Raw genomic sequence first — 13,309 nt, forward strand, 5'->3', positions numbered from 1 at the left:
ATATGCTATCTAGGTTGGTCATAACTTTTCTTCCAAGGAGTAAGCGTCTTTTAATTTCATGGCTGCAGTCACCATCTGCAGTGATTTTGGAGGCCCCCAAAATAAAGTCTGACACTGTTTCCAATGTTTCCCCATCTATTTGCCATGAAGTGATGGGACCAGATGCCATGATCTTTGTTTTCTGAATGTTGAGCTTTAAGCCAACTTTTTCACTCTTCTCTTTCACTTTCATCAAGAGGCTTTTGAGTTCTTCTTCACTTTCTGCCATAAGGGTGGTGTCATCTGCATATCTGAGGTTATTGATATTTCTCCCGGCAATCTTGATTCCAGCTTGTGCTTCCTCCAGCCCAGTGTTTCTCATGATGTACTCTGCATAGAAGTTAAATAAGCAGGGTGACAATATACAGCCTTGATGTACTCCTTTTCCTATTTGGAACCAGTCTGTTGTTCCATGTCCAGTTCTAACTGTTGCTTCCTGACCTGCATATAGGTTTCTCCAGAGGCAGGTCATGTGGTCTGGTATTCCCATCTCTTTCAGAATTTTCCACAGTTTATTGTGATCCACACAGTCAAAGTCTTTGGCATAGTCACGGTGGTGTGATCACTCACCTAGAGCCAGACATCCTGGAATGTGAAGTCAAGTGGGCCTTAGAAAGCATAACTACAAACAAAGCTAGTGGAGGTGATGGAATTCCAGTTGAGCTATTTCAAATCCTGAAAGATGATGCTGTGAAAGTGTTACACTCAACAGGCCAGCAAATTTGGAAAACTCAGCAGTGGCCACAGGACTGGATAAGGTCAGTTTTCATTCCAATCCCAAAGAAAGGCAATGCCAAAGAATGCTCAAACTACCGCACAATTGCACTCATCTCACACGTTAGTATTCTTACCTGGAGAATCCCATGGACGGAGGAGCTTGGTGGGCTACAGTCCACGGGTCACAAAGAGTCAGACACGACTGAGCAACTTCACTTTCACACGCTAGTAAAGTAATGCTCAAAATTCTCCAAGCCAGGCTTCAGGAATACGTGAACCGTGAACTTCCAGATGTTCAAGGTGATTTTAGAAAAGGCAGAGGAACCAGAGATCAAATTGTCAACATCCGCTGGATGATCGAAAAAGCAAGAGAGTTCCAGAAAAACATCTATTTCTGCTTTATTGACTATGCCAAGGCCTTTGACTGTGTGGATCACAATAAACTGTGGAAGAAGGAAGAATAGGAGCTAGTTATTCAAAATATTGGTAGAAGAGCTTTTTAGGTAGTAAGACAGTAAGTGCAAAGGCCCCTGGATATGAGAAAGGGCTTGTACATTCAAAGGAACAGGGAGGAAGTGTGGTAGAAAACCAAGTGAAGGAAGAGTAGTATAAGATGAATTTTGGAAAGGTGAATTGGAGCCAGATCATGTAGGACTTGTAGGTAATGATAAGGAGCTCAAAATCTCTTCTAACAGCAATGGAAAGCTATTCCAGGAGAGTGACATGATCTGATTTACACTTTAAAAAGATTTTTCTGGAGAGGGTTAAGCAGAGATCAGAAGGTATGCAGTAGTACAGGCAAGAGATGAGTGGTGGTAGTAAAAAACTGAAAGTAGTGGATGGATTTAAAATCCATTTAAAAATCCATTCTTTATAAGACTGAGTTCCTCAGTCTTAAGCTGACCATGTATTTTGTCCTTAGGACTTAAAACAAAGCCTTGAAAAATTATAGCTGTTTAGTCAATATGAGTTTAATGAGGGACTTCTGTAGTGATCCAGTGGTTGAGAATCCATCTGCCAATGCAGGGGACATGGATTCGAACCCTAGTCCAAGCAGATCCCACATGGCATGGAGCAATTAAGCCTAGGTGCTGCAAACTACTGAAGTCCACACACCCTAGATCCCGTGGTCAGCAACAAAAGAAGCCACTTCGTTGAGAAGCCTGAACACCTCAACGAGAAATAGCCCCCTCTGGCCACATCTAGGAAAAGCCCCTGCACAGCAATGAAGACCCTGTGTAGCTAAAAATAAAATAAAAATCTTTAAAAAATTAGTATAAGGAATGAGTGGATCAAACAAGTTTCTGGACTGGATTTGTCAGGCCCTACTCCCCTCTCTGGAGCTCAATCCTCCAGTCACTGTGTTATCAGACTGTTGTAGCCATTTAGTAAATGGTTAGTATGACCCAGGCATAGTGCTGATTGTTGAAGCATCATCTCGAATTCTCACAATATTCTTAAAGGGTGGATACTGATATTGTCCTCATTTTACATTTAATCTTATATGATTACTTGACTTGGCTCAGGTCACCCAGCTAAAAACTGGGGAACCCACATCTGTTTGCTACAGGAATTGGCATTTACAGGTCCAGCTCTTTTTCCCTAAAAATTCCCAACTCCCTGAGTCTTGACCAACTGGAATAAGAACACTCCCCAGGAATCTTTCGCAGTATGTCTGAACCTGGACGAAAATAAAATTACTGTTCTGATCACGGTAGGCCAGCAAGGCCATGGTGGTAGGCAATGGATGGTGCTCCAGGTGTGAGGAAGTGCACTCATTTCAGCCTGCCAGTTATCCACTCCAGTACTCTTGCCTGGAAAATCCCATGGACGGAGGAGCCTGGTAGGCTGCAGTCCATGGGGTCGCGAAGAGTCGTACACGACTGAGCGACTTCACTTTCACTTTTCACTTTCATGCATTGGAGAAGGAAATGGCAACCCACTCCAGTGTTCTTGCCTGGAGAATCCCAGGGACGGCGGAGCCGTCTATGAGGTCGCACAGAGTCGGACACGATTGAAGTGACTTAGCAGCAGCAGCAGCAGTTATCTTCCACTCAGCTAGTTGCAGGAAACGAGGCACATTACGCTAGTCAAACCTTCTCTGAACTTTGCTTTCCATTTCTACCAAATGGGGCTGAGAACACCGTTGTCACCAGTAAGCTTTGGTGTAAAGTTAAGTAAGACAGTTAATAGCTTTAGATGTTTAAGCACAGTGCCCCCGCATGTAGTGGAGAAACGATAAATCGAAGCTCGATAAATCGTAATCAGCAAGTCAGATTTGGAGTCTGGGGTCGGGTCTAAGAGGATGGCGTCAGCGGATTGGGCCAGTCGAAGGGGGGCGGGTCCAGAGGGAGGAGCCACCCGCGTCCCGCCGCAGCCCGGAGCCCTGAATCAAGCGCGGTAGTTTCAAGCGGCGACCAATCCTAGGACAGCACTGTTTCGCGTCAGTTGTTGCGGAGGTTCAGAGCCACGCGTCTCTCACCGACAACAGTTCTAGCCGTTGCAGGTATACCCGTGCTCGGTTTCTGCGAGTCCATCCGTTACGACTCAGAGGACAGACAGAAAGTCTCAGTTACCCTCCTAAGTATCGGGCCTAGAAAGAGACTCCAGGCTACTCGCTCCAAACACGTAGAGCAGCACTAGCTTCTTTTTTGGAAGCCGCTGGCCAACGTCCAGTCAGGAGCTGTAGTGCCAAAATTCTTACGCGACTTGCTAGAGAAGCAAAAAGTTGCTTTCTTCGAGGAAGGCAGACCAGGGAAGAAAGGTATCCGGTAGAACCAGGCGGTGCGGGCGGGGGATATCCTTGGGTTGGTTTGGGATTGGGTCCTGGCCCTTTAAACTCGAGGGGGAGGATCCGGAAGTGGATAGGCGGGGCAAAGGGCCCTGCTATATAAGAGGACCCAACCGCGCGGGGTCTCCAATCTGCCATTTTCTGTCCCTGAACAAGTCTCTGGCGTCCTGAATTCCGTCTTGTTTTTCTCACAGGCTGTGTCCCGTCCGCTGGCCCACCACTCAGGGGAACGATGGCCGCAGAGTCCACAGCCACTGCCGCCATCACCGCGGAGCTGGTTTCCGCCGACAAGTAAGCCGGACCGCGGAGAGCTTGAGGCACTGGCCAGTCCGCAGGGAGGGGGTGGTGGACGGAGGCTCCCTGGGAGGGGCAGACCGGAGGGTTGGAGGACGTGCCTTCCAATGAACAACCGTCGCTATTCGGGAAGGCCCGGACACTGGAGAAGCTCACCTCTTGTAGAGAGTCTTCCCTCAATATCAGTAACGGCGGTCGGCTGGCGCCCCCTGCCCCGCTTTTCGCGGCCGCCATCTTGCCGGGGGCAGCGGCGGCTGTCTCCATTGCCTGCCCCTCTCTTTCCTCCCCCGGCCCAGGGCTATCGGTGGGGAGGCGGGGCCCAGGCGCGCCGGTGTGCCTTCATGCCCCTGCTATCCCCACACAACTGGTGTGCGCCTCCGGTAGTACTCTCAAACACCTCGGGAAAATAACCAACAGAGATTTGGCGCCAAAAGAAAAAAAAAAAAAACCTGCACGAGGAAGGAGGCTGGACTGGTGGCTCGGGGTGGGCGGGACCTCTAGGGGGCGGGGTTGTGCGCCAGTGCGTTCGCTTCCCTCCGCGGGCTCTGGAGCAGGGGGCGGGGCCCCGAGGAGGCGGGAAAACTCCATTGTTTGGGGCTGTGCGGCTCGCGGTCCGCCTCGGACTTCCGCGGTGGGTCACCAGGGGGCTTGTTTCCTGCGGACTCCTTGCTCATCTGGTACCCTCCTACCTTCAGCTAGGCCCATTTCTTTTTGTGGTGGAGAGCATCGTGGTTCTTTTAGATTTTGGCAATGTTGGCAGGGGACTCGATTGCTTGTAGAGGACTTAATCGGGTCGTGAAGCGTCTTTAGCGCTGCGTTGAGGTCTCACTTCTAGCAGCGTTTGGTTGCTGGGAGAATGGGCAGTATTATGCGTGAAGTGCAGTAGAATGGAAGATACGATTGCTGTCAAAACGGCACAGTGCCACTCAGGTATTTTTTGAACAGTGAAGGGAAACGGGACGTTTATTCGAAGAAACAAATTATTAAGTGGCAGAGTCTGGTTAAGTCCTAGTATTTCACGTTTTTATTCCCTCATTTCTCATCCTTCCTTCATCCCCAAACCTTACTTGAGAGGAAATTGCATGAAAATTTAATTAGCTAGCTGGAGAGAACAATAAAGCATTCCTCAGTTAAATTGTTGGAACAGTTCAGGGGTAAGGCGTTTAAGGGGGAGGGTGAAGAAAATTAACGTGAGTTTAGACTCTGTTAAGAATGCACATTATAAAAAAATGCACATTATAATTCCAGTTTAACCATTGAAAGAATAAAAAACACGTAGAACTTTTCAAACCAGTAGAGAGAAAAAAAATGGAATGAGAAATAAACCTTAATTCAGAGTTGACTTTGATATCACTTTCATTGCTTAAGTAGTGAACATTGGGCCACAGTTTTGTCATCTCTAAAAAGCTTCAATTTGGCTTCTGTTCCCTCATGCCATTTAAACAACATTGGTAAAAATTTATCAATGACTGTCTAAATGTTAAATCAGTCCTTGTCCTCACTAGCTTTCTAAATAGTTCTAATTTTTAATGTTTTTATGTTACAGTAGATAAAAGAATATAACAGTTTGTAATGTAGTGGTAAGGAGGAATGAGGGAACTTATGTCTTATGTGGTGCACTGAATTTTAGTTTAGATGTCTTATTATAATTTCTGAGCTACATAATGGTATCTTTAGATGAGAGATGCTAAAGTAAAAATGAGTGGTTTAGCTCAATCTTTGAAGTTCTGGAGTTTGTTGTTTCTGTTTCCGTAAGTGTAAAGTTAATCTGTGTTGATGTGAGGCTTATTTTGGTGCTTAGTATTCAGTGTTCTTGCCTGGAGAATCCCAAGGACGGGGGAGCCTGGTGGTGGGCTGCCATCTATGGGGTCACACAGAGTCGGACACGACTGAAGTGACTTAGCAGCATTCAGCTGTTTAAAGTGAGATCAGTAACTTCTTGTATTGGGTTGGCCAGAAGGTTTGTTTGGGTTTTTTCCGTAAGCTCAGTAACTAGGCTTTACCATGAGATGAATTAATGTCACAGTAATTAGAATATACTTTTGTGAAAGATTTAGCCAATGTACCCTTGTGATTGGAGGTGTTAGGCCAGTATATTAGCTCAAATGTGTAAATGAGAAAAGAGTCTCCGCGGACCTGCAAAAAAAAATACTGTTCTTACAAGATTGTTTTATTTACTCATTAATTTTTTGTGGCATGGCATGTAGGATCTTAGTTTCCTGACCAGGACCTTGAATCTGAGCCCCTTGTATTGAAAGCTCTCAGTCTTAACCACTGGACCACCAGGGAAGCCTCCTTAGAAGATTGTTTTAAATGAAATCTGATATGTGATAATCTCAGGGTGGTTTTGAGGTGAAGGACAAGAACAGATCAGAAAAATAAATGAAATATTGAAATTATTTCTGAACAAGATGAATATGACTTGTACTCTTAGGACAAGTTTATTCATCATCACATCCATTAACTTTGATAATTTATGTGTGTCCAAAAGAATTCTTCACTTACCGCTTTAAAAGCTGGGGTTCAGAGAATTCCCTGGTGGTCCATTGGTGGAATCAGTGCTTACACTGCAGAGGGCAAGCTGTGTGGCCCATCCGAAAAAAAAAAAAAAAACAAATTGTTTAAAAAAGAGCCCTGAGGTTCACCCTTAAGATCACACACACACACACACACACACACACACAAAAAAAAAAAAAAACACACACACACACAAAAAAAAAAAACCGACACCTAAGATCACACACACACACACACACAAATTGTTTAAAAAAGAGCCCTGAGGTTCACCCTTAAGATCACACACACACACACACACACACACACACACACACACACACACACACAAATTGTTTAAAAAAGAGCCCTGAGGTTCACCCTTAAGATCACACCACACCCCCCCCCCCCCCCCCCCCCCCCCCCCCCCCCCCCCCCCCCCACCCCACCACACACCACACCACCACACACACACACACACACACACACACGTCCTGTGTTCATGGACTGGAATGCCTGATACTGTTAAGATGTTCATACTACCCAAAGAGACCTATAGATTCAACAGTCTGTCAAAACACCAGTGGCACTTTTTGTAGAAATAGGAACATGCATCCTAAAACTCATAAGAAACCTCAAGGGATCCCAAATAGCCGAAACATTTTTTGTTGTTGTTTTTGGCCTTGCCTCGGCCCGGGCCCTTAGCAGTGCGAATGTGGATCCACTGGACCACCAAGGAAAGTGAAAGTGAAGTAGCTCAGTCGTGTCTGACTCTTTGTGACCCCGTAGACTGTAGCCTACCAGGCTCTTCCCTCCATGGGATTCTCCAGGCAAGAATACTGGAGTGGGTTGCCATTTCCTTCTCCAGGGGATCTTCCCAGCTCAGGGATCGAGCCCAGGTCTCCCGCATTGCAGGCAAACGCTTTAACCTCTGAGCCACCAGAGATTCCCTGCTAAAACAGTTTTGAAAAAGAACGAAGTGTAGGTCTCACTTCCTGATTTCAAAACATTGCAAACCTATAATAATCAAAACAGGGTGGTACTGGCATGATGGAGCAATGGAATGCAATAGTCCAGAAATAAATCCTTGCATATGGTCAAATGATTTTTGTTAAGGGTGCCAAGATCACTCAGAGAGGACATGACATTCTTTTCACCAAATGGTGTTGGGAAAATGGGATGTATACATGCAGAAGAATGAAATTAGACCCTTATATACAAAAATGAGCTGAAAATGGATAAAAGTTCTAGATATAAGGCCTGAAACTGTAAATCTCCTAGGAGAAAGCATAAGTTGAAGGGTTCCATGGGACTTCCCCGGTCGTCCAGTGGCTAAGACTCTGCTTCCAATGCAAGGGGTGTGGATTTGATCCTTGGTCAGGGAACTAGATCTCCACATGCCTCAACTAAGAGTTCACAAAATAAATAAATAAAAATAAATATTAAAAGCCCCATGGAAATTCCCTGGTGGTCCAGTGGTTAGGACTCAGTGGTTTCACTCCAGCGGCCTGGGTCTAGTCCCTGCTTTGGGAACTAGGATCCCTCAAGCCCTACTCCCAGCAAGGGTAGTTTTTTGGACTTAGAAACATTACAGATTAGTTTTGTCTGTTTTTGAATGTTATATCTACAGTATGTTATTATATGACCTCTTATACTCAACTTTATGTGAATCATCCACATTGCATATTATTTAGTGATTCTTTTTGCTGTGTAGGGGCTCTGCTTTTGAATACTGCACTTTATCTGTTATATCGTAGGTGGGTGCTAAACATGTATTTATTTGTAAGGGTATCTTAAAACTTTTTATGGAGGGACTTCCCTGGGGGTCCAGTGGTTAATACTGCAGGGGGCACAGATTTGATCTCTGGTCAGGGAACTAAGATCTTGTATGCCAAGTGGTGCAGCCAAAAAAAAAAAAAAAAAAACAAACCTAGACAGATGATGTCTATGATGACTAGGAGTCAAGAAAACTGAATTCTCTTTCTGGCTAGCATGGTGGACCTCAGTTTTCCCATTTGTAAAATAGTGGCAGTAATGGGGAAGATTCTGTAAGGAAATTTCCTTTTAGGAAAATTTGTGAAGCAGTTTTTTCTGTCCTACTTATAGGCATAGTGAAAATGTTAGTCCCTCAGTCATGTCCAATTCTTTGTGACCCCATGGACTGCAGCCTGCCATGCTCATCTGTCCATGTAATTCTCCAGGCAAGAATACTGGAGTGGGTAACCATTCCCTTCTCCAGGGGATCTTCCTGACCCAGAGATCGAACCTAGGTCTCCTGCACTGCAGGCAGATTCTTTACCATTGGAGCCACCAAGGATTCCCTGTATTTATTGAGCATTTGTTTTATATAATAAGGAGACAGAAAAGATCTCTGCTCTTAAATGGAGACTACTGGGATAGAGACCATAAATATGTATATTAGAGAATATCAGTGATAAAGTGCTATGCAAATAATTACTTTACCTTCACCTAGTTTAAAGAGATGTGAGGTAACTGGGTAGTTATTTTAGATTGGGCAATCTGGAATGGCCACAAGGAGATGAATGACCAGGAGCCAGCTGGTCATGAATGAAGTTTCCATTCATGAATAGGAGAGAGTGTGGATGCAGGTACAGGTAGGTTGATGGTTTCGGTGGTTGAGGGAGACTTCCTGTCTAATGGTGTCTATTTGCTCAATGAGGTGTGAAGCAAGACCTGCTTAGAAGTAAGGGAGAATGGAATACGGTGTAGGAGATTTGAGGAGAGAAATAGTTGCTTTGTATACTTGGAAGACATATTTTAGGGAATGTAATAGGATTGCCGGTTTTGTCCTTGCTTCAGATTTGGGGCCAAGAATTTAAAGAGTGCAGTCAATGCTTTTGTTTTCTTAAATGTGCATTCAGCTGCTTTTCTGGAGCAGACACAGAATAGACAGCTAGAGGGTTGAAACCACTTCTTGTGGAACTTAAAAGTTCTCTAGAAGAAAGGCCTTCTTCACAGAGCGAGAGTTTACGATAAGGAAAAAAATCTTGACAATCAAGACAGTTGGAAATTCCCCCTCTCTCCCCCCACGTCTAGCAGCTACCTGTTTGGTCTCTTGGTGCTTGTATTCCTTCGATAGAGCACCTTCTTCTCTGCATTCAAACGTCCCAAGGTGGATGCTTGTAAAAACATTTTGTCTGTGATATATCTGTTCAGTTGCTTTCTTTGCTTCTTCCTTTTCATAGGCAGGCTTCTTTAGGGAAGGGTCTGCATTTCTACTCTCCCATTTTTTCCCCTTCTATTTGCTTATACATTTAACAGATGTATTCAACATATATTTTAATATGTTGGGTTTCAGAGATACAAAGATGAATAAGATATTAGTTTTTGAGTCATCAGATCACAGTCTAACTGGACAGCTGTGTTCTGAGAATATACACATTTGTCCATCCTGTCTCAGTTGAGCTGCTTTCCTTCATGTCATTTAAACAGCATTGCTAAAGGTAATCATTGTCCAAATGCTGAAATAGACCTTATCATTCTTAGCTTCCTGATTAGTTCTTTCTGGTACCTTTTTGCTGCCTCTGATACCAGGTACTCCCTCTTTAATTTTGTTTTCTTTTGATGCTGCCTCTAATTCTTCCTGTCTTTTGGTTCTTTCATTGTTGATGATTGCTAGCATCTTTTGATTCCTTATGTGCCAAGCGTTGAACTAAGCACTTCGTGAACATTCTCATTTAATTTTCAAAACAATCTTGTGAGATGGGTACTGTTAATAGTTGAGGAAACTTAGGTACTTCATATGATAAGTGGCAAAGTCACTTGTCCTTAATCCTACCCTTAGTGATTCAGAATTGGTTACTTTAACAGATATTGATCAGATGCCAGGCTTTGTGCTTGGTTGTAGAATACAGTTTAGGATAAGACAGACATGGTTTCTCAGATCTTAATCCGGTTGGAGAAAACAGAAAGTCAGTAGGCAGTTAGAATATAGCATGGGTTATGATTGGTGTTATGTATAGATTAGAAAATCATTTGTGTAATTGGGTAAGTTACTACTCTGGAAAATAGGATATTGACACATACAACAAGGTGTTTTGTGTGTGTGTGAGAGAGGATTAAATGATGATGTAATAGGTACTGCTCTATGACAGATGTTTGCTCTGAATTGGCCCATTGAATGTTACCCATTTCCCTGGTGGTCCAGGACTTCCCTGGTAGCTCAGACAGTAAAGCATCTGCTTATAGTGCGAGAGACCCGGCTTCAATCCCTGGGTTGGGAAGATCTCCTGGAGAAGGAAATGGCAACCCACTCCAGTTCTTGCCTGGAAAATCCCATGGACGGAGGAGCCTGGTAGGCTATAGTCCATAGGGTCGCAAAGAGTTGGACACGACTGAGCCGCTTTCACTTTCACCAGTGGGTAAGACTCTACTCTCCCAATGCAGGAGGCCTGGGTTCTGGTCAGGGAACTAGATTCCACATGCTGCAATTTAAGAGTTTGCTTGCTGCAACTAAAGATCCCTCATGCTGCAGCTAAGACTCAGTGCAGCCAAATAAATTTTTTTTTTTTTTAAACCAACCAACCAACTTGTAATATGTACCCACAGTTCTCACTAATGAATCCTGTTCTTGTACCATATTTTGCTCGGATAGTGCTTAGTTTCCCAATCCCAGAAATAAAAATTCCAGATTCACCCTCCCTCCTTTCCCAGTTTCTAAACAGTCACCAATATTTAGTAATTCGGTGTTTTGTAGCTTAGAGGGCCAGATAGGAGAAAGTGATGTGGTGGTGGGGATTGAAGTGAATTCTCCCTGACAGTGCTAGGTCACTGTTCAACTTCAGTTATTACGGAGAATGTATGCCACAGTGGCAGATATTTTTGATATTTAAAATATTATTTCTTTGACTAGGACATACATTTCTGGTTCAAAATCCAGAAGACGGGAGTATACAGTGAAATGTTAATTAAACCTTATTAGCATTTTCTCCTTATAATCCACCAGTGTTCGTAATTTATTGTGTATCCTTCAGTGATAACTTTTGGGCTTCCCTGGTGGCCCAGTGGTAAAGAATCCGCCTGCCGATGCAGGAGATGCAGGTTCAATCCCTGGGTGGGGAAGATCCCTGGAAATGGAAATGGCAACCCATGCCAGTGTTCTTGCCTGGGAAATACATGGACAGAGGAGCCTGGCAGACTACAGTTCATGGGGTTGCAAAGAGTTGGACACGACCTAGCAACTAAACAACAATAACACCAATGATACCTAATCATATAAGAGCAGATTGTATGTAGTTATTCTACATTATTGTACAAATGGTAGCACGCTTGATAGATTTCTGACCACTTTATTAACAATGTATCTTGGAGATGATTCCTCCTCAGGATGTAATTTCATTAGGGCATAGTTTTCCTTTTTTTTTATTTTTTAAATGGCTGCATTTTATTCTATTCTGTAGCTGTCTCATAACAGGTTTCCTGTTGGTGGATACTTGAATTCTATCCAGAATTTAATTATTACAAATAATGCTTTAGTGAATAACTGTAAACCATGGACTTATCTATAGGATAAATTCTACAAGTGGAACTGCTGGATCAAGGAGTGTTCACTTGTTATTTTTAATAGATACTGCCAAATAGACCTGCATAGATGTTTTGTAAATTTAAACTTCTATTAGTAATACATATATTTAAACTTCTATTAGCAACTGGTTAGTGTGCAGTACTTATACAGCAGTACATGCAGAGCCTTGCTGAGGTTGTTAGTTGAAGCCTGACCTGGAGCATGACCCTTTTGGATACCCTCACATCCCTCCTTTTGATTCCCTGGTAGCTCAGACGGTAAAGCGTCTGCCTGCAACGCTGGATACCCGGGTTTGATCCCTGGGTCAGGAAGATTCCCTGGAGAAGGCAACCCACTCCAGTACTCTTGCCTGGAAAATCCCATGGATGGAGGAGCCTGGTAGGCTATGGTCCATGGGGTCGCAAAGAGTCGGAAGCGTTTGAGCAGCTTCACTTTTAGCAATATATGGGAACAATTGTTTCTCTTACATTGTTGTCTTTGAATATTTGATGGGTAAAAAAATGTTTTCTCATTGTAGTTTTGTATTTCCCTGAAGAATGTGAGTGCGTATTCAGATGTTTGAGCTCTTTGTGTTTCATTTTCTGTGAATATGTTTATATCCTTTCATCTTTTCCTGCTGGACCTTTTTCTTTTTGATTATAATACTCTCTATAATTTGGTAAGTTAACCTTTTGTGAAATGAATTAGATGGAGTAGAATTTATCAAGCTTCTGTATTTCTGAATTTAAAAAGGCCTTCTTCAGAGGAATTACATAGTAATTCTGCCATGGTTTTCGTTAGTAATTTTTGGTTTTACAGTTTACATAACAATTTTTCAAGAGAAGCAGAAATCCAGATTTTTTTATGTGCTCTCTTCATAGTTTTAAATGTAGTAGCTACTGTAATTAACATTAAAAAAATAATTGTGGATAAACATGTCTGTGGCTCAGATAAGACATGAACATTAGTGTATAATTTTTTTCCTAATCTGGTGATTGTTACATTGTGGTCCCCAAACCAGGAGTAGCATCACCTAGAAGGTTGTTAGAAATGCAAATTCCTGGACCTCGTAGTAGATCCACTGAACCAGAACTCTAGGGTTGGGACTCAACAATCTGTTTAATTCATGTAGACTGAAGTTTGAAGAATCTCTGCTTTAATTATGCCTTTTCTTCTGACTGTACTACTATGGCTTTGATTGGTTCATGCCCTTTTTGTCTAAGCTGCTAAGTAAGAATAGAAGTAAGTTTATCACTGCTGACCTGCCTCTTGAGACACCTGTATGCAGGTCAGGAAGCAACAGTTAGAACTGGACATGGAACAACAGACTGGTTCCAAATAGGAAAAGGAGTACATCAAGGCTGTATGTTGTCACCCTGTTTATTTAACTTATATGTCTACATCAGGAGAATCGCTGGAGGAAGCACAAGCTGGAATCAAGATTGCCGGGA

General features: G+C 43.3%; 1 protein-coding gene across 2 annotated transcripts in view; it reads left to right on the plus strand.

Annotated features, from left to right (window-relative positions):
• Positions 3,625-13,309, plus strand: part of NASP (nuclear autoantigenic sperm protein) — a 28,856-nt gene continuing 19,171 nt past the window's right edge. For both annotated transcript variants that reach the window (XM_005678528.3, XM_005678526.3), the window contains exon 1: positions 3,625-3,838. In XM_005678528.3, coding sequence (XP_005678585.1) covers positions 3,780-3,838 — 59 coding nt within the window. In that variant the 5' untranslated portion in view covers positions 3,625-3,779. The remainder of the gene's footprint in view (positions 3,839-13,309) is intronic.

The sequence above is a fragment of the Capra hircus genome, chromosome 3, assembly GCF_001704415.2.
Source record: "Capra hircus breed San Clemente chromosome 3, ASM170441v1, whole genome shotgun sequence".
Lineage (NCBI taxonomy): Eukaryota > Metazoa > Chordata > Mammalia > Artiodactyla > Bovidae > Capra > Capra hircus.